The sequence below is a fragment of the Eretmochelys imbricata genome, chromosome 22 (assembly GCF_965152235.1).
Source record: "Eretmochelys imbricata isolate rEreImb1 chromosome 22, rEreImb1.hap1, whole genome shotgun sequence".
In the NCBI taxonomy this organism is placed as follows: domain Eukaryota; kingdom Metazoa; phylum Chordata; order Testudines; family Cheloniidae; genus Eretmochelys; species Eretmochelys imbricata.
The window spans coordinates 4,860,529-4,881,175 of record NC_135593.1 but is presented as its reverse complement, the minus strand read 5'-3'; the positions used below and the strand labels follow the sequence as shown (position 1 = coordinate 4,881,175).

Sequence of the window (20,647 nt, the reverse complement as noted above, 5' to 3'; positions counted from 1 at the left end):
AGAATGCAACTCTAATAAAAATCTGGGAAACTTTAAAGCCTGGGAGCCTATCGGTATTATGAGATTTGGTCAGTTATTCAGAGAGGCTACATTTAGATTCTTTGACAAGATTGAACAGCTTGCAAAAGATACTAAAATTCCATTGCACCAATACATGCAACTGAGACATTTTTCAATCCACCCTCTTAGAAACCAAATCTAAGCATAAAATTAAAAGACTTTGAAAAATTACTGGTCACCCCTATAAAACACAAGGGTCTACGTTCCACCTTATATAAAGATATTTTAAATTGTTTCTTGGAGAAAAAACACAGGTTCATAAAAAGATGGAATGCAGACTTGGATACGGAGATCAAGGATGTGGATTGGCAAAGTATTTGGAACAGCGATTCTTGTACCTCAATATGCACACTCATAAAAGAAAACTACGTTAAAATCCTCTACCAATGGTACTTAACCTACCTTAAACTTAAATGTATCTCTGGTACGGGGATGGGCAAATGCCGGAAAGACTGTAATGAAACAGGCAGATTTCTTCACACATGGTGGACCGGTCTAACAATTAGGATATTTTGGAAAGAGATTGGAGACGCCATTGAGGAAACAATGGGTTGCCAATTATCAGATAACCTGGCTGGGTATTTTCCCCCAAATTCTGCGCTGTATAAGACCTACAAAGAACCAATTACCATATGTGATTTTCAGCAAGAATCATAATTGCAAGGTGGTGGAAGAGATGTGACTTCCCCTATATCTAGTGACTGGTTCCAAAAAGTACGGGTAACGTCAGGAAAGCTGACCCATCAAGTCAGAGTTCTATGGTCAAGAAGGAAAAAGGATACTTCTCTAGAAACCTGGTGGAATTTCCTGGCGTTTGATGGGAAAGAATCATCCCTTGCCGCTGAACCTCAGAGATTGCGGACTTTCTGTGAATACTGAAGGGAGAAATCGTTAAACTGCTGCTGTACTAGTCACACCATCAGGGGCTCATTCACCTGCACATCTACCAATGTGATATATGCCATCATGTGCCAACAATGCCCCTCTGCCATGTACATTGGCCAAACCAGACAGTTTCTATGCAAAAGAATAAATGGGCACAAATCTGACATCAGGAATTATAACATTCCAAAACCAGGAGGAGAACACTTCAATCTCCCTGGTCACTCAATAACAGACTTAAAAGTGGCAGTTCTTCAACAAAAAAACTTCAAAAACAGACTCCAACGAGGAACTGGAGTTAATTTGAAAACTGGACACCATCAAATTAGGCCTGAATAGAGAGTGGGAGTGGATGGGTCACTACAGAAACTAAATCAATTTGTTAGTCTCTAAGGTGCCACAAGTACTCCTTGTTGTTTTTACAAAAAGTAATTTCCCCTTGCCTAATACTCACACCTTCTTGTCAACTGTTTCAAATGGGCCACCTTGTTTACATTGGCCTCATTAACACTACAAAAGTGATTTCCACTCCTTCTTGTCAAATGTTGAGAATTGCCTACTTCCAACTTAAATTGAATTGGCTCATTAGCACTGATCCCCCACTTGGTAAGGCAACTCCCATCTTTTCATATGCTGTGTATTGATACCTCCCTACTGTATGTTCCACTCCATGCATCTGATGAAGTGGGTTTTAGCCCACGAAAGCTTATGCCCAAATAAATGTGTTAGTCCCTAAAATGCCACAAGGACTCCTCGTTGTTTGTACTAGTCAGACACCTCCCTAGTGTCTGGTCTCCTGAAGGCCAGCTTATGCATTGGAATGTGTGTGCACCATGCTTGTTCTTGGTGGAATTGTAAGTTAGCTCTACAAAAATGTTTCTGGAGCAATTTATTGGATTGGCTAATAAATAAATAAAAAAGTACAGAATTTGCATGGAGGTGCATAGAATGAACTGGAGATGGAAGAAAAGAAAAAGAGGATAAGGAAAGGGAAGAGGGAAAGGGCAAATAATATCTGGGTTGGAGAAGTGATTAAATTTATTTCTTCTCCTCTTCTTTATTCTCTTTTCCTGGCAGGCAGCCTAGAGCTCCGCATTGAAGACGAAAGGATGTGGTGGCTGTTTTGAGCACTTATGTGATATTAATATTTCCGGCTAGTCTGGATTCTGTAGTTAAATAACTGGAGGGAAAGGAAGACTATCCCCCAGCATGCAAGGCCCTGGCTCGTCTGCAATACTGTCTTGGCACACAAGTTCAAATGTTGGTAACTAAGTGTGGCCCCAGCATCAGCTGATGGGCCCCACTTTTCCTTCAGCAGGAGGCTGGTGGCAGCTAAACCCACCCCTCAAACTCTAACCTGTTATTTAAACTGAGTCTGGCGAGCGTGGGGGTATGGGCATATGGAGCTGGAGAATGAGATCACTGGCCCTCCCAAAACTCCTCTGATCAGCAATGACAGTTCTAGAGCCTGCTGCTTTACTGAAGCATTGGTTCAATCCTCCCTATGAGAGAAGAGTGCCACCTAGCAAGCTCTGAATACACCTGGCTGCAGCATCTTGGGTTATCCTTGCAGGTCTCCCATTCAGGAACAAAACTACTTCACTTGTGAGAGCGGAGAGGAAGGAATTACTCAACTGAAATTTAATTGGAACTCTGGAACTAGGAGCCCCAAAATGCTGGGCCTTGGTGTTATAAGTGATGGGAAAGATGGTGCCTTTAGCAGCAGAGCACTCCCTTGATAATTGCCCTATACTGTTCACTCCTTCTGAAGCATCTGGCATTGGCCACTGTTGGAAGACAAGTATCAGGGGGTAGCTGTGTTAGTCTGTATCCACAAAAACAACAGGGAGTCCGGTTAGACGGACCATTGGTCTGACCCACTAGGGTCGTTCTTATGTCCTTCTTCCGGCCTCCCTAATTGCTGGGCACCAGCTGAGGGAACAAGGAGAGGGGAGGCCAGCCTGCACAGCAGGTGAGGGAAGCTACTGCAGAGGAATCCCTGCAGCCGTGTGGGATGTGTGACGGCCATGAAGAGCTGCAGACAGTGTGGGTTGCCTATGCGTGGGGGACACTTGGCAGACCTGGCAAGGGGGCCCCACCAGGAGGAGTTAAAGGGGGAAATGCTGAGAGTGGATCTCTGGAACATTTCCGGTCAGTGAGATCTGCTCAATGGGGGAATCCATGGGGACATCCCCAGAGGGAAGGGGTGGGAGTCCTAACACTGGATCGGCACATTCGCAGCTGGGCAGTAGGCGCCAGTCCTGCCCTGAGCCCCCAGGTCTGACTGTGTTGACATTTTCCTTCCCTAACCTCTGTGATCCCATGATTTGAAAGGTGAGGGCTCCTGGCTCATGATTTGAAAGGTGAGAGCAGCCTGATACCTGGATATGTTTGTAGGGTCCTGTACCATCCCCATGGCTGTGTGTCCACTCCAAGGGACCCAGGACTCCGCTCTGTGTTTTTCTGTCAGGAAAGATGAACCCAGAGCTGTTCTTGACCCCACTTCTGGAATTGCCACAATAGCATCCCCAAGCACTGGTAGGAAGTGGGAAGGAGCCCCCTGGGGTCTGTCAAATCCCCACATTAGCTCAGGGCTGCCTGTATTTCTGCGGGCTTCCCGTGGCTAATTGTGGAAACAAGCCAAGCCCCTGGGGTTGCCCAGTGCTCCTGGAGCAAGGGGCTTTGTGCACCTTCCAGCTTCTCCTCTTTGCTCCTTGCCCAGGGAGGAGAGGAGCTCTGGCTGCTCCTTTCTTTGCCTCCTTCCCTCATTTGGGAATGGGGCATTCCAGACGTGGGGGCATCTCCCCAGTTGTCTCTTTGAGCTGTCATCCTTTTCAGGCAGGGGGAAGAAGGAGGGGAGATAGACCATTCACCCTGCAACCCTCCTATTCTCTTCCCCCAGTCACTGGGGGAGCTGCTCCAGCTGACATCCCTGCAGTTGCCCAGCTGAGTGTTCCACCCCAGCTCCTCACTCAGACCCCAGTGGGAGTGGAAGGCAAGCCAGGTGAGCAACACTGGGGAGAACATTCCCAGCCAGCTGGAGGCCAGCTTCCTGGATGCTGAAACAGGGAGGCAGAACATTGGCAGAGACTGGCCTTTCCAAGAGCAGATTTAAACAACCAGGGGCAGTCCTGGATTAATTGAGATTATTGACAGCTAAGTGTATGATGTAGCTGTGAAATTCCAAGTGACCATGGTGCTAAGCGTAGTGACAACCAAGAAGCTGTACACTACCGCTGATTTGTGGCAACACTTAGGTACCTCACTAAAGTGCCATTAGGCCAAATTCAGTAGCATGTTTTGAGATCCTCAGGTGGAGGCCTCTGAGCAATGCAAAGTATTACTGCTATATTTATTTTAGAATGTCTACATCCTGTTTCTTTTTCACGTTGGATTCCCTGTCCAACCCTTATTCTGCTATGGGTTTAAAGTAACAAAAATATATGTTGTAAAGAAACTAATTTCTTTTGATTGTATGAATAACACCTCAGATGATCAGAGCTGAAAGAATTTTAAAACCCCAAAGTGCGTGTCCCTGTTTGTGCTGTTTGTTTACTTTCTGCCTGTCTTCCAGCTTGCGCAATGGAAACCAACTGAATCAGCTTCCCTTTTCTCACTTATGGTCAATGTCACTTTCAGGGGCTGACAGCTGAATGTGAGCTGCAAATACTAAAGAGGAAGGGTCATTTGTTTAAAACCAGCTGTTTCCTTTGGAACTGAAAAAAATTGTACAAACATAGCTACTGGTCTTAGCTTTTATAAATGTTGGGCACAAATTTAAGTTGCCTTTGCCCTTCAAGTGTGTTGCAACACGGGGGGAGGGGGTGGTATGAGGACATCTGGGGTTTAAAAATAGCATCAGTCATTATTAATTAGACATTAAACTCCATTTCCCAGAAACTCAGAGGATGCTGCGAAAGAGCCTGGCATCGAGAACTACATTGCCCAGACAGCTCTGCGTATCCATCTTGCTCGGTAGCAGACTCATATTATTTCTGTTCTTACATTGCAGGAGAGGTTAAGAACTACACTTCCCAGTGTGCTCCTGAAAGACATGCTCTGTACAGAGATGTCCAGGGCCTGGGACAGGGGAGCTGCTTTGTTTTGGACCTGTACAAGGAATTAATCCCAGCACTTAACACACTGACAGGCGTGGAGACCCCAGTGAAGGCCAGCTGGGGAGCCCCAGGAGGTAAGTCACAGTCTGGAGAGAGGGAGGCAGAGTGTACAGGGCTGGTTCTGGGTGCTGAAAACATTGGGACTCTGATGGGGACAAAATAGCCAGGTTGCGTGTAAGGCAGAGCAAGGGCACATGCCTGTGTGTTGGAAATATGGTAGGGGACTCTTCCCTCTGCATGCAGGTGGGTGCTGGGTGGAACATGAGCAGGGATCCTTGTTTCCCGTGATTAACTTCCCTTCCCCAAAATTTTCTGATAAAAAAACATAAAAATCTGCCTTTTCCCACGATTAAAATGAAATGCTGAACTTTAGTTTCCCTAGCTACAACACAGGGGAACTCCATTTATCTGATCTAATTAGGACGGGGGCCGGATTGGATAATCAAAAACTTGGAAAATCCGTAGAGCTTCAGCTCTGGGCGGCGGGTCTTGGGCTGTCAGCCCTGGTTTGGTCAATATGGAGAGCTGGATATCGGAGGCTCAGATAAACAGGGTTCTGCTGTATATGTTTTTATTTTTTCACAAAATATAAAAACTAAAGATTCTCTGTAAAAACGCTAATTGCACGTTTTTCTGTGGCAAATGGATTTCTAGGAACCCTGAACATGAGCCACAATTTGGGTCTCTGTGTGCCAGGTTGGACAATGCAGCGCTTTCTGTCTGGGAGTGTGTGTCAGGGAGGACCTTAATACCTTTCTCCCTGAACAGGCAGGAGTTGTGCCCTACCATATTTAATAATCTGTTGGCCAGTGTCTGTCAGATGGTATGCTCTTTAAGGTCTTTTCTTCCTACATGGTACTAATAAAAGCGTACAGCAGGCAGGGACCCTAATTTAGATATTAACTGTATATGTGGTTGATAAGCCATTCATTCAGTCTAGTTTACTGAACTCTTAATAGCTACAGTCCTACCAAAGAGTGACTGTGCCTTCCCACTTTCTGCTCGGCTGATAAAACTGAATTATTTGTAAATCTCTATAAAATGTTGTCAGGGGGAAAAACTGTGATTAGAGACATATGTGAAGGGGATGGAGCTTTTTAGTTCATTTTATACCATGCTCATCACCATGGTATCTAATCATCTCTGCATGCTACAAGGAAATCTGTTTGCAGGGTGAGATATATATGCTAATTGCTGGAAGTTTGGGGTGGTTATTAGTTGTAAGGCAGTCAACTAAGTTGTGAATGGGCTTTTGAATGAGGAAGTGACAGCAAACTGAATAGTCATTGAATTTTGCTCACCCAAATTCTGACATCAACTTTGAACTTGACCTTGATCTTGTGCTTGGACTGAAGGGACCCGAGACCAAACTTGAAAAAACAAAAGAACCTGTATTGCTATCTTAATTTTCTCTCTAAAGGTGTAAAACCGGTAACCATATTTTCAAGGGAAGATAGCCAGCCCAGACTTCATAATAGTTTGAAAGTGGGCTGGACGCAGAAGGGACTGTTGAAAGTGCAACTTATAAATCATCATGATGTTGTGTATTGGTGCTTCAATTTCTTGGCCACCTGTCTCCTGAAGTGGGAAGTAAAAATGAAAATGACTTCTAATGAATTTTGGTCATTTGGTGCTCATTTGGCCCCAATCCTGCACTCGCCTCCATGCAGGTGGGCTACTGTCTCTGTGCAGAAACCAGTATACTTCAGTGGGGCTCTATGGAGGCATAGGGGCCTGACTCTGCATATCCAATTGCAAGGTCAGGGCCTTGCAGGCCACTGATACATATTTGATGTTGAGAAGATTAAGAGATCTGATGGAAGGTACCTCGCAGAAATCAGCTTGTTTCATTCTGCAGGCTGTAGTTTGATATTGGCAGCTCAGTGACTGGGGTGTATTTTCTCTTGAATGATTAAGTATTATTATTTTTTGCTTGTTGCTTTAATAGGGGAAAGTGACCAGAATGATTGTTCTGGGGAAGGTGCATTAGCTAAGATTTCTGAACTGTTGTGAATGTGCCAGAAGAATTAAAAAATGTATCTATCTTTTTAAGGAACATGCCCACACGACAGGAAAAGGCTTAGGGATGGGCTAAGCATGAACAGCTCCAAAGGTGATAGCAGATTACCACCCAGGGTTGGTGTGGTTACTCTCCAGTCGGCTGGTCCCAAACATTTATTTTCCTTCAGTACACTTCCTGCCACACTTCAGGAGAATTTCTGTTGGAGTTCACTTTGCAGCAGGTACTAGGATTCTCAGAACGTGGCCCAGAATCCTTTTATAACAGCACTATAGCTAGTGTGAAGGATCTGAGCTCCCTGTCTGGCAGCTGGAGGAGCCTGCTGCCAATGGCTGAGCAGAAAAAGGGGCCACAAGGATGAATATGTAGATGGAGGAAGGTTGCTGTGCTGGGGTGGGTAGGTTTGTTTGCAATAAGAATTTTTGTTGGTTTTTGGTGTGCAGAGGCCACTAATCCTGTCTTCACCTCCTGAATCAATGCTTGTAGGGTCAGCTCGGCCCTGCCCTACCAAATGCCGAGGGTTAGCATATCTCCTATCATGAAGATGAGGAGATCTGTCCTAAGGAATAACTCTAATCTACACTTAAAAATTAGATCGATCTAGCTATATCACTCAGGGCTATGAAAAATTTTGCTCCTGGTGCAACGTAGTTAGGTCGATCTAACCCCCATCGAATACGTGTTTAGGTTGAGGGAAGAATTCTTCTGTCAACCTAGCTATTACCTCCCAGAGGGGCAGCTAAACTCCAGCAATGGAAACCCCCCATCTGTTTATGCAGGAAGCATTAACGCTATGGCGCTACAGGGGCACAGCTGCATCACCATAGCTGTGTTGGTGTCACCGCGGTAGTGTAGACGTACCCTGAGATAACGGAGAAACATAGAACTGTGTTAACTGAGTAATGCACTTGTTTAACTAGTTGCTATTCTAAGCTCTGGAGAAGGGAAGGATGTGGGGTGATGTCCCCTCACACAGTTACTCCATGCTCATTGGCTTCAGAATGCTCTGACTAGTCCAGAGCATTGGCTTGTTGTTACAATGAGATAATTGCAGGACACTTCCTGTTTACAAGGTAAATGGCTACATCCTGGGCAGACATCCTGAGATGTTTATTACCCAGAGCACAGTTATTATTCAGTTAAGAGGAAGAACCATCTGTTGTACTGAGAGATGCTCATTTGTGTCATACAGACCCTGTCCATCCCTCCGCTCCTCCTTACTCTTCACAGAGATTTAGCCCCCCCCTCAATAAGTGAGTGATTTGTAATGTAACGATATTCTTCCTAAAGCTGTCACAACCCTCCCCCACACTAATTAATATTATGGTGCATTAACAGCTGGAAGGGGAGGGTGTTGTATGTAGAACTGCTGGCATGCATACAAATTGGCTCATCTGCTCTAAAGCCATCATAGGAGGCGGTACATAGGGCATGGTCTCTTTGCCCATAGGAGCAGAAACACAGGGCCTCATTTTCACTCAGAGACACAGACTGCCACTTTGTGGGAAACAGGTACATGTTCAAATTACAGACAGTTCTGCTTGTGTCATTTACTGAATTTTCCTTCCTTGTCTTTTATCCTTAGCTCATCAGTGTAGCTAGTCAAAGTTAACCCCAGTTTGGGATTAGAGGGTTGACTCCAACAAGCTACATCGAGGTAAAAACTACCTGTGCCTTGTCTCCTGTAGGATTTTACATTGCAGTAACTACCTTAATGACAGGTTTCAGAGTAGCAGCCGTGTTAGTCTGTATTCGCAAAAAGAAAAAGAGGACTTGTAGCACCTTAGAGACTAACCAATTTATTTGAGCATCGGATGCATTCGATGAAGTGAGCTGTAGCTCACGAAAGCTTATGCTCTAATAAATTTGTTCGTCTCTAAGATGCCACAAGTCCTCCTTTTCTTTTATCTTAATGTAAAAACATGCCTATTCTTTGCAGTGAAGACCAATCCTCTCTAGAAGATCACAATGAAAGGCTGTGGAAAGGTGGCTTATGTCACCGCAGTGGGTTTCACGTCTTCAGGTGGGGAATAAGTGGCAGGATCAGAAGAGCTCCTAAAATGTAAAGACCCTGGGCCTGGTTCTCCTGGGAGTTGTACCATCATCATCAATCAGGAGCAGCTGCACTGAAGTCAGCAAAGGTTATCTGGTGCAAGAGGGGAGTGAGAAACTGGGCCCATCTCCACGAATAGGACGACAGACCAAAGGAGAACCCAGCTGTGCAACGGGCCCCTGTTCTTCCCCTCGCACGGAAGGGGAAACGGGCCAGGAGGGTGGGGGTCCTGGCAAGGCAGGGGGCTGGGACAGAACCCAGGAGTTCTGAGGTGGTGCGGGTGGGAGCCCGGCAGGGGGGGCACCGGGCCAGGCCCTGCTGTTGCGTGTGTTCCACCGTGGGCGGCCCCAGCACGAGGCTGGAGGGTGGCCCCGGGCCCCAGCAACGTGCCCAGGCCCAAGCTCCCCCCGCCCCAAGGTTGCTTCAGCAGGGAGCGCTGCGGGCTGCGCCTCTCCTGCGCCCCCTGTGGCCACCCGTGCATTGCACCCGTGAGGGGGACGGGCCGCGCATGCGCGTTCGCAGGCCGGCGCCGCGCCGCGGGCTCCCCTGGCGGCCGCCGTGAGTGCTGCCTAGCTCAGGAGGCTGCTGGCGCATGCGCAGTGTGTCTCGGCCGGCCGGCGCGCTCGGCTGGGAAGTCCGGCCTGAGAGGGGGACGGAGCCTCGGTCGCGGAGCCCCGGGAGCGTCCCCGCCCGCTCCGGTGAGCCCCGGCCCCGGGCACCCCTCGCCCCGCCCCGCCGCCCGCTCCCCCGGGCGCCCCCCGCCCCGCCGCCCGCTGGGTGCTCTGTCCCTGGCACCCCGCTCTGCCGCCCGGGCACCCCGTCCCGCTCCCCCGCCCCGGCACTGCGCTCTGCCCCCCGGTCTCTGGCCCCCGCTCTGCCCTGGGTGCTCGATCTCAGGCACCCCCGGGCACGCGAGCCTTCCCTGCCCCGCTTGCCGTGGGTGACACCCGGCCCCGGCCCCCACCTGCCTGCGGGCCCCGGCCCAGATGCTTTCCCCCTCTGGTACCCCATCTGATTAGGTTGGATATTAGGAAAAACTTTTTCACGAGGAGGGTGGTGAAGCCCGGGAATGGGTTCGCTAGGGAGGCGGTGGAATCTCCATCCTTAGAGGTTTTTAAGGTCAGGCTTGACAAAGCCCTGGCTGGGATGATTTAGTTGGGGTTGGTCCTGCTTTGAGCAGGGGGTGGGACTAGATGGTCTCCTGAGGTCCCTTCCCACCCTGATAGTCTAGGATTCTGTGATCTCCTTTGTCTTCACCCCGGTCTTGGTATAGGGCTCCCTCCCCAGCGTCCTCTCTCTGGGCTGCCTGGGGTGACACGAAACTCCTTGCTCTCCCTCATCCGACCTGCCCTGTCTCCCTCTGTTGGGTGCTACTCCTGATTCTGTAGGGAGAGGGGCCCTGAGCCACTGAGTGGGTCCTTTCGCCACAGGAGAGCAGGGGGGAGAAGAATCCCTCATCATGGGGGGGGGGGAGGGTGTTGTCTACCTGGATATACAGGGGAAGGGGAAGCAGCTTTATAGGGACACACTGAATTGAGGGTGTGGGGTGTGTCTGCTTTTTAGGGATGTGCTGAACTGGCTAAATCCAGCAGGCGCAGCTGCTTTGTAGGGAGTCAGGTAGCCCGAGGTGGCCCTTTCTAAGAACATTTGTTAGGGAACTGACTTCGCTTAATGATCGTGACTGGAACTGGAAACATGCCACTTGCTGAGGAGGTGTTCAGCTGGTGCCAGAAGGTGAAGAGAAGAACTCTGCTCTTCCAGCACAGCCATCATCCCTTTTATTCCTGGACATTTATTCAGCCCAGAATTTTTCCCACTTAAATTCTGTTAGACTTTATTCATGGACTTCTCTCTTAACTGGGACGATTCTGTCCTTTGGCCCATCCCAGTCAAGGGGCTTCTGCTGTTTATTGGCTTAATTGCATAAAAAACCACTTTCATTTGTAACTATAAATGTGATTCATGTCCTTATCTGACACAGATCCATTAGTATCGTGGTTTTCTACCTGTGGTGTGTGAACCCCTGGGGGTCCACAGACTGTGTCTAAAGTGTCTGCAAAAGGTTGTCATTACCATAGAACAGTGGTTTTCAACCCGTGGTCCACAGAAGTCTGGGGGTCTGCAGAGTGTCTGCAAATGAAAAAAGGTTGGAAACCACTGCGTTAGTATAATCATTGACTTCACTATGGCCATGTCTATGCGACTGCAGTATCGCTATAGTGCTGTATCTATGCCACTGTAACTCCATAGTGTAGACACAAGACTACAGAAATGGAAGGAGTATTTCCATCACTGCAGGAATTCCACCTCCCGAGCTTACAGGAACTCGGTCAGTGAAGCATTCTTTCATCGGCTGCACATACACTTAAAACCTAGGTTGGCATAGCTATATCACTCAAGGGTGTGGATTTTTCACACCCCCTGGGTGATGTAGCTATTTTGACCTATGTTTTAAATGTAGACCAGGCAGAGTGAAATAAGAATGTGCAGAATGGGGCTCTGCAGAGTCTCCGGAGTGCATCCATGTGGATTTGATTGCAAAATTAGGGCCCAATTTTGGGGTGACAGCTTAAAAATCTGTGCTAAAGCTTTGCATTTTAAAGAAACCACAGTAATGAAATACAATTTGCATATTGATCAGCGTGGATTTGATTTCAATCAAATTGATTTAAATCATGATTTAAATCACTAGTCAGGAAGACTTGATTTAATCATGGATTTCTACATAAAAGTGACAGGTTTTAGAGCGGTAGCCGTGATAGTCAGTTACTTTTACATAAAAGTGCATTCTTGTTGGTTGTTATAACCTTAATACATATTCTTCACAACTCAGAGATAGATATAAGTTGCATTTTTAGAAGGTACACACTATATATATTTTTAAGTGATTTATTTTGAAAACTTTTCAGATTAGTTTTACAGCTGTATCAGAAAATGAATGATGGTTTGGTTATTTCATTTACCAAAGGTAATTGAAGCAGATATTTATGAAGTCATTGGGAAGTGAACTAGCTCCAATTCAACAGGTTAATCATTAATATTTGGAGGATTTTCTTGTCAGGCTGTATTAGGAGGAGAACATCACCAGACAGACATTTAAATTGTTTTATTTAACTAAAAAAATGTTATGTATTCTGGATTTTTTTTCTTCAACAGCAAACATATCATATATTAACAAAACAAGCATATGAATTTTTGAATTTAAACATTCAAGTTTTTTAAAATCAGGTTTGTTTTTGTTAAAATTGTTTTTAACTAAAATAGTTAAATGAAATTCAAAACAAAACAAAAATTAAATTGACGATGTCAGCCAGATCAACTTGAGAAACTTAAAATATTGGCTTCTGCAGCTAAATCAGTCGTCTTCACCTTCATTTTCCTGTTTGTTCATAATCTGGGAAAGAAAAACCAGCTTTCCTGCTATTTCAGGTCCCAAACGGGTTCTCAGTTTGGAATGAAGTAGTCCAAAGGAAGAAAATATTCTCTCTACACTCTACTGTTCTCTCTACAGAAGAAGCTACTGCTGTTAAAAGTGAGATTATCACTTCAACAGTCTCTGAATCCAAGTGCTTAAGTGACTTCCACCAGTTCACTGGTGTGATTTTCTTTAAAACATCATCAGCGAACATATATTTCTTGAATGTTCTTATTCGCAAACTGGGTCTCTTTTATGGCCTGCTGCCATTATAAGTTTTCCCTTCTAGTGAGAGAATGGTATGGTAGATCTCAAATCAATGAAGGCTACACTCAGAAAGACCTCAAGACTTCTGGAATATGCTGCTCAAACAGTTTCACTTTTGTTTCTACTACCTGTCCCTCCCTTCTCGCATTTATCTCCTTGTCCAGATCTATTCCGCCCCCAACAACCTTCTATTCATTGAACTTTTTGAAACTTTGCACTTTTAGAGAGAGGTACACTGACTCTGTGTACACAGATTTGCAGAGGGACAGTAGGGTTGAGGTTTGTTATTTCTCACCTGTATATATTATTTAAAAACATTTTTGCTGTTTACAAGCATGTTATCTCTGGAGACACAAATCCACAGTTTGAGAACTGCAAAACTAAGCATCTCTGATGGTATCTTCTATCTAGACTGAGCACTGGGTCCCTTTGGGTAGATAGAAATATTAACCTAAATTATCTATACGGAAGCCCCTGGAGCCCCATAAGATTGGGTCCCTAATCCATGAACTATTGGAACTCATTTACAAAACTTTTCTTAAACATTACATGAATATATTGTCTCATATTATAGAATTATAATTTATAATCCCTATTCCATGATGAGATATCTTTGAGCTATAATGTATCTTAATTAAAACTATCTTTAGATAGGTTTTTCCCTCAAAAAGCAATTTATCAAAAAAATCCAAATTTTATTTATTTTTTTTAAAAATCATTGATTTTTATCCACCCTGATATTGATTAATTTAGAAGGGCACTGTGATGGGGTGGATTAGCCTCCCACTATGGAATGGGAATACAGGAACAACTCTGGGCCCAAGAAGCCCTTCCCCGGTGGGCCTGCTGGGCATGCTCCAGTCGGAGGAGGGGTTTAAAAAGAGGCAGTGCAGTGGGGCAGGGAGCAGAGGGAGGTGGACCTGTTCTCACAACTTGAAGAGACTACACCTGGAGGATGCATCATCAGGAGGGACGCTGCATCCGGTGGCTCCCATTGCACAGGATAACCGAAAGCCTTGATGTGCCTTGAGGAGGAACAAATTGGTAGAAAGAGACCCAGAGAAGTGTGTTAGCTAGATTGCAGGTAGTGAACAGCATCCTTACAGTACTCAAGAGGGCCCTGAGTCAGAAGCGGTGGAGTGCCCAGGCCCAGGTTCCCTCTCCCTCTGGCTGCTGCTTCAGACTGTAACCCCTAGGCCGGTGGGAGACATGTTCTAGCTGCTGAGGGGTGGGGGCTTGCCCAACCATTGGCACTTTAAAAAAAAAAAAATTACAAGTCTTCCTGAACATTTTTTACACAGAAGGTTGCGATCACTGAAAGAGATCAGAGAAAACACTTTTTCCTCTCCCTTTGTCAGTTTGATGATTGTGTGCATTGTAAACTTTTCTGTCTCCTCTGTTTGTATGAATCTTTCATACAGCAAGATGGGGGGGGGCAAGATTTTTAAAAATAGAAAAATGTAACTTCAAACCCACAGAAATTGTCAGCGTCAGCCGTGGGATCAAAAACTACTTAGAATTTATAAAAGATTGATTTCAAGTTGACTGTCCATTTGTGAGTTAATTTAGGGCTCACAAAATTGAGGGACTAATAACATGGGTTTAGAGGTAGTCACCAGCCAGGCTGGTTCTGTGCAGGGTTACTTTATATAGTTCTGCCTCTGAACGTCTATCCCGCCTGCGGCACCCTCTGCTATTCCAGATCTGGACTCTGAGGAGAGTTTACTAGTCATTTTGAACTGTGTTCTGGTTCTTGTGATGAGGACAAATGTGTTGAAGCATTTAGGTAGTGATCCACATGCTGGACAAATGCTTTTTTGACACTTTAAGAGAAGCTGAAGGATCGAAATTTGATGGCGAAATGCTAAAAGCACAGAAGTTGTGAGACCCTACAATAATAATAGGTATCCTTTTATGTTGTGCTTTTCATCTGTAGATTTCAAAATTCTTTACAAAGAAGGTTGTTATTGTCCCCATGTTACATGTGATGCAGAGAGGATGAAGATTACACAGCTGGATAGTGACAGAGCTGGGAATAGAACCCAGGTCCTTTGACTCCCAATCCAGGCAGTCCACTGGGCCACACATCCCTTATAATAAACTAGTGATAGCATAGGACTTGCAGGGAGAATATTTTTAGTATAGAAACATGCTTTTGATTTGAGCTTTTTGTGGGTTATCATAAACCACTTTCTGTGGACACATGCACATAGACACTAGAGTCATCTGCTGATCACCATCCTGAGCCTACGGCTGGAGGCAGAAGGCTCGTCTCAAAATTGCAACACTAGTGATTCTTTCGCCATGGAAGGCCAATGTAGGACTGTAAACAATATGGGTTTCTATTTGACATAGGTCAGAAATCCAGTGTGTTTCCTTTTTAGAAATTGAGTGGGAAAATCTCATAGAGGAAGATTTCACTGGATACATGTATGGAATAAAATGTGTCTGACATACTTTCCCTTTAACTTGTGCGTGTGTATACTACTGGAGGAAGAGAGCTCTTTTCAAATTGTGAAAATGTTTGACTCCCAAATTACTTGGTAATTTCTGCCTTACTGACTCTTAAGTGTTTCATAACTGTCCTTTCATCCTGCATGCTCATTCTGAGATCTCTTGTTTTTATACTGGGCTATTTCACAGATGAAGTATTCTTTTCAGATCTCTATGTCCAGTTAAATGTTTAATACTAGCAGACATCATCCTCTTTGCTTAGGTTCTGGCCTACCTCTCTTAGACTCCACTCCATCTTATGGCCCATCTGTTTTGCCATCTTCTGTGCTCTTACAACAAATACCATTCCCGGGTTAGTTTTGGCCACTGAGTTTTGGTGTTTTGAGATAAGGACACACCCAAAGGGCCTTGCTTTGATCAGCACAATGTCTGATTTGAATACAGTAGATATAAAACTGCAAAACAGAATGTGTATGAAGGTCAAGGTTTAGATCATTGACTGACGTCAGTGTCTGCTGAAGAAGGCTGTTGCTTATTGATACTAATCCTGAAACTGGGTATTTATAACTTTTCAGTTATTGTAGAAATTAAATGATTCACTTTTATGGCTATACATTTGTATGCTCCTGCAGGAAGAAGAACGTGAAAAGTTGTGCATCATGCTGGAATAGGTTGACAAATTGTTGTTTAGTTGCCAGTAGCGTTCTGTAAAACACAACTGTACCAAGGAATTTATAGTCTGTCTCAAACAGAGTTTTTGGAGAATAATTGTAGTACTCAGATTTGTCCACAGATTCAGAATATCTTAATATTTAGAGTTAAAATGTTCAGCAGTTAAATAGATAACAATGTTGACATTTAACTTATCACTATTAGACTTCAGATCTGCTATTTTAGACTGTCTGCAGACATTGTGTTAGTTGTGTATGTGAAGTGTTTTGTTCCTAACCAGAAGGGTTTTGTTCCTAACCAGAAAAAACTTAAAAGCTTCAATTCTAGAGAAACCGATGAAGCCAGGATGGCATTGCAGCCAGTACTAGCCCTTTGCAACTCCGTAACACTAATAAGTTGTCACTTAGGATTATTTTTGTCAAAATACCATAGAACCATACCAGTTAGTCTTGAAAATCAATAAATCTGCTTTCTTTAAAAGAAGCAAAACATAAAAAATTCACAACACATCTCAGCTAAATTATAACAGTAAAGACTATGATGTGGTGACCTCTTGTATTACGAAGTTACAGAATACACGAAAGAATATTTAAAGTAAGGCTAAGTCTTACTGGTGCAAGCTCCTCTTTACAATGGTGCAGCACACACATGTTGGGTTTTGTTATGGTGTAGCTATATCAATGTACACGAGTGACAGTGCACAAATCCCTAATGTAGTCAAAGCCCTAAGTCACTTTGTCTGTCTCCTCTGGTGTGCCCTTTACCTCGTGCAGTACTTATTTCTTTGAAGTAGACTACACTAGGTCTTTCTGTGTAAAGGGTCCTTAGCTCTGGAGCAAGGAGAAGCTTGTATTTCCAAAACATTTGCAAAACAAGTCATGAACCTAATTTGAACTCTGCTTGTCAAATGCATCCCCTGTTCTGACCTGGGTTTTGTCCTGCTGTTTCACTGTTCACCTCGGCCTGAATACTTTCTCACCTGTCATTGCATACGGTTTCTTGTTTAGGGGCTTGTTAATCTTCATATAACTTTCCTTTTTGCCACTTTGGAGATGCATATAGGAAATCTAGGAGTTTTGATGTACTGAGGCCCATGGTCATTCTTCTCTCTTGTGGGAGTGGTTTCAGAGTCTAGGACCTTCTCTTGTGAAAGATTTGTCTTCCCACTCATACATTTTTCCCTATTGGTCAACAGTTTTGTTCTTCAGCTGGGACCATACCTAGGGCTGCAGATTTTTTATGGCATTTTTTATTAAAAATGATGGAGCAATCACAGTTAATTTAGTAAAAGTCATAGCTTTTGTGATTTGTGATTTTTTTTTTTAAAGCAGTACAAATGAAATTCAGCTGTGTCTCATTAAGATGATAGGCCAGCATCCTTCTTCACTGCTGTCACTGCCCTCAGCAGTACCTTCCACCCCGGCACCACAACCCTAATCCCATATAGTGAGGAGGGGAGGCCATTGGTTTGGGGGCCCTCCCTCAGTGGTGGCTCCTGTCCCACATGGCTGGGCCTGTGGGTTGAGAGCGAGCCTATCCTGTGATCACCCTGGGCATGGGCAGCAGCGGCTCCTGTGTCCCAGGCATTGTGACCTGGCACATCGGCTCGTAGCTCTGCTCAGGTTTGGCTTGGCCACCCCGGGGCAGCGGACTAAATTTGAGTGAATGGCATTGCGACCTGAGAAAAAGGTCACAGTGCCATTCACTCAAATTTGGCCTGGCCACTGCTCTGTCATTACAGAAGGGTGCTGCGATCCCATACGCCAGGTTGCAATGCCTGGAGTAGGGAGCTGGGCCCAACCCCAGGGGTCTCAGGAACTGCAGCTTGGGGTGAGTGTAGGGTGAGCTAGCTCTCCAACACCCCCACCCAACCTGGTGTAGAGAAGAGGTTGTTGGGGTGACCCACCTAGGACCTTCCCATATGGAAGTCATGGACAAATGGAGAAGTCATGGTATCTGTGACATTTTCACCACTGTGACAAATCTGCAACCGTAGCCACAGCTTTTAAGAAGTAATCTGTTGAATAGGTAGAAGCTAATCCCATGGAGAGGTTTGTGTATCAGGATAGATATCTTGAATTGGACAGTTGTTTGATGAGATCCATCGCAGAGAGCAGAGTACTGGGATGATGTGCTCATGGTGACTTGTGTTGTAAGCAGATAGGCAGCTGCATTTTGTACTAGCAGCTTTTTCAGGATATATGGCTTCATTCCTAGATACGGGTTGCAACAATGAAGACTGGAGTTAATGTAAAACTTTACTTCATTAGTTCAAAAGTCTGAATTTTACAACTTTCAAACTTTTGGTTACTGATGTGTTTTCCAATTGTCATGCCTTTTCTTCAGAAATGCTGCACATTAATATAGTAGTAAGTGTTAAATTATTCATGTAGCCTGGACAAATATTGCCTTCTGTTTAAAATGGTTGAGATGCTATTAAACGTACAATTCCATGACACACACCAATGCGTAAACCAGGAATTCTTTGTTTACATCTACCATGGTAATGTTTCCTTTTCTCTCTGCCAGGCTCCATCAGTTTCCCATCTCTGCATGATGATAGAGGTTTGGGCTCTTCTCTTCCCTTCTCCCTGTAGTTGATAGTTTTGGAATCAGAGGTGATGCTGGAGTAGAGATGGCAGACAGTGTGAAAACCTTCCTTCATGATCTTGTCAGGGTAAGTCTCTCAATTTGTCTTGAGCCCAGAATCTCTTCAGGATCTTTTTTTTCCCCTTGCATAAGTGGCATAGTGAGTTTATCGGCAAAATAGACTTAGAGACCAATCAATATTATAGGTCTTGAATATTCAGATTATATCCTGTTCTTTAACACTTGGTGCCTCCCTTTCCATGTATCCAATGGTGGACTAAGAATATATCCTCTCCAGGAGTAACCTCAAGTTTCACTCCTGGTTACCTTTTTAAAAAAAATATGGAGCAGAATAGTGGTTGTGTACCTAATTTATATGTATGGGATCACACACAAATAGCAGGATTCTAATCTCCCTCCAACTCCACTCATTGACATTCTTTTGCTCTTGAGTGTGTGGAAATAAGAGGGAGCTACTCTTGTTCAGCATGATACCACTACAGGCTCACACGGCTGAGCATGGTCTGGACAAACGTTGAGCCTCCACTGCACCTCCAAACATCTCTATGTGCTGCAGAGTGCCCTGCAGAATTGAGCCTTAATCACTCTGCCATCAAAGGGATCAATTATGTATTTTTTGTGATGGGAGTGCTTGACTGATTACAGCTGATTTGGATGGTGCTGCAACAGATGGCCCACAGGTGAAAGGCTAACTCCAACCTAGTTAAGAAGATGTTGCTTCCCCCACCCGTTTTTAAAAAAAGTTGGAAATATCTTAAGTGCTTTCTGGAGCCCTTTGTGGGTTTAACATAGGGTTTGGGTTTGGGCAACATAGAGCTGATGTTTCTTTGCAACCAGGAAGAGCAAACTGCCTTGGTTTTGTATCCAGAGGACACGATCAAGTAGTGTAAACACCAAATTTTGATTTACGTTCGACCACAAATGCCTTGCGTATCCTAAATGTGTGTGTAACTATATTTTATTGCCCTTATATTTTCTGCCTCCACGGATTAAAAAAGCTAACAAGATAATAGATAACTTGTATAAAGATATATCATAAATTATACTAATAACTCCCCACTCTTGGTGAGAAATTACAAATAAAGTGAACCAGTTCTTGGGAGATCCTTGAAACACTATCTTGTGGATTGATACTTCTATTGATAGCACAGCATTAAAAAACTAATAACTACGCCTCAAATGTCTGCGACAATCTCGCTTATCAGCTTGTGTTACAAAACAAGGCAGTAAAGAAACCCTACTGGATTAATTCCAGCTTTATACACAAATTGGCAGGAGAAAAAGCACTTTTTGCCAGATAGGAGAAAACAGACAAGGAAAGAAATGATTCTCGGGCTTCTGAGAGAGGGGCTATAAATAATGGGAAGTCAACAAGAAATGACACCTTTTTTAAAAAAAAAAAACAAACTAATTACTTTCTACTGTCCCTTTTAGAGATGCCTAAAATGTGTGTGATTTAGGTCACTGGGCCACTGAAAATAGTTGGTGTAATGTATTGAACTGAACCTTGACTACAATTAACAGTGTTGGCTTCTCCTCCTGACTGAGTTCTGTTGCTGGCTTTTATCCAAATTGTGGTCTGAGGGAATGATGGGAGCTGAGGGAACACAGGACAGGTGGCCAAACTGTCCCAAAGAGAACAACCTCTCCTTTCTTGGCTACTCCTAACAGCCTCACTATTCTCCTTGGAATTCCACCTCAGAAGCTCATGACTTTTGTGTCTCCTTCTGCCATTGATCTCGCCACAGGTGCTCTCTGTTGCCGCTTCTGAGCATGGCCAAGATGACATAAAAAAATAGAGCAACATAGCCTTTATTTTTAGCGTGTGCCAAAACTGTTGTCCCGGGAGCATTTCCCCCACTTCCTTGTTTTGTTATCCTGCTACTGTGACAGTTATCCCACTACTGTTATCGTCATTAATTATCTGTCTACACTAGACTATGAGCTCCTTGAGGCTTTTAAAATGCCATGCACATCTGCAGTTTTATATATAAGCCTCTCAGACCCACCTAAACTGAGATTTTCATTGAAAGGGAAACCACTGCACAATTTAGTACCCCTGAAATGTAGGTCTTGTTTAAAAATTTTTTGTTGAA

The 20,647-nt window shown here is 44.5% G+C and overlaps 1 protein-coding gene across 3 annotated transcripts in view; it reads left to right on the top strand.

Moving 5' to 3' along the window:
* Positions 1–4,989: 4,989 nt before the first annotated feature.
* Positions 4,990–20,647, top strand: part of EI24 (EI24 autophagy associated transmembrane protein) — a 34,235-nt gene continuing 18,577 nt past the window's right edge. For 2 of the 3 annotated variants that reach the window (XM_077839896.1, XM_077839894.1), the window contains exons 1-2: positions 9,742–9,831; positions 18,471–18,618. In XM_077839896.1, the coding sequence (XP_077696022.1) occupies positions 18,577–18,618 (42 nt within the window). In that variant the 5' untranslated portion in view covers positions 9,742–9,831; positions 18,471–18,576. Of the gene's footprint in view, positions 5,135–9,741; positions 9,832–18,470; positions 18,619–20,647 lie in introns of those variants that run through there. The other variant, XM_077839895.1, reaches the window with a different exon arrangement.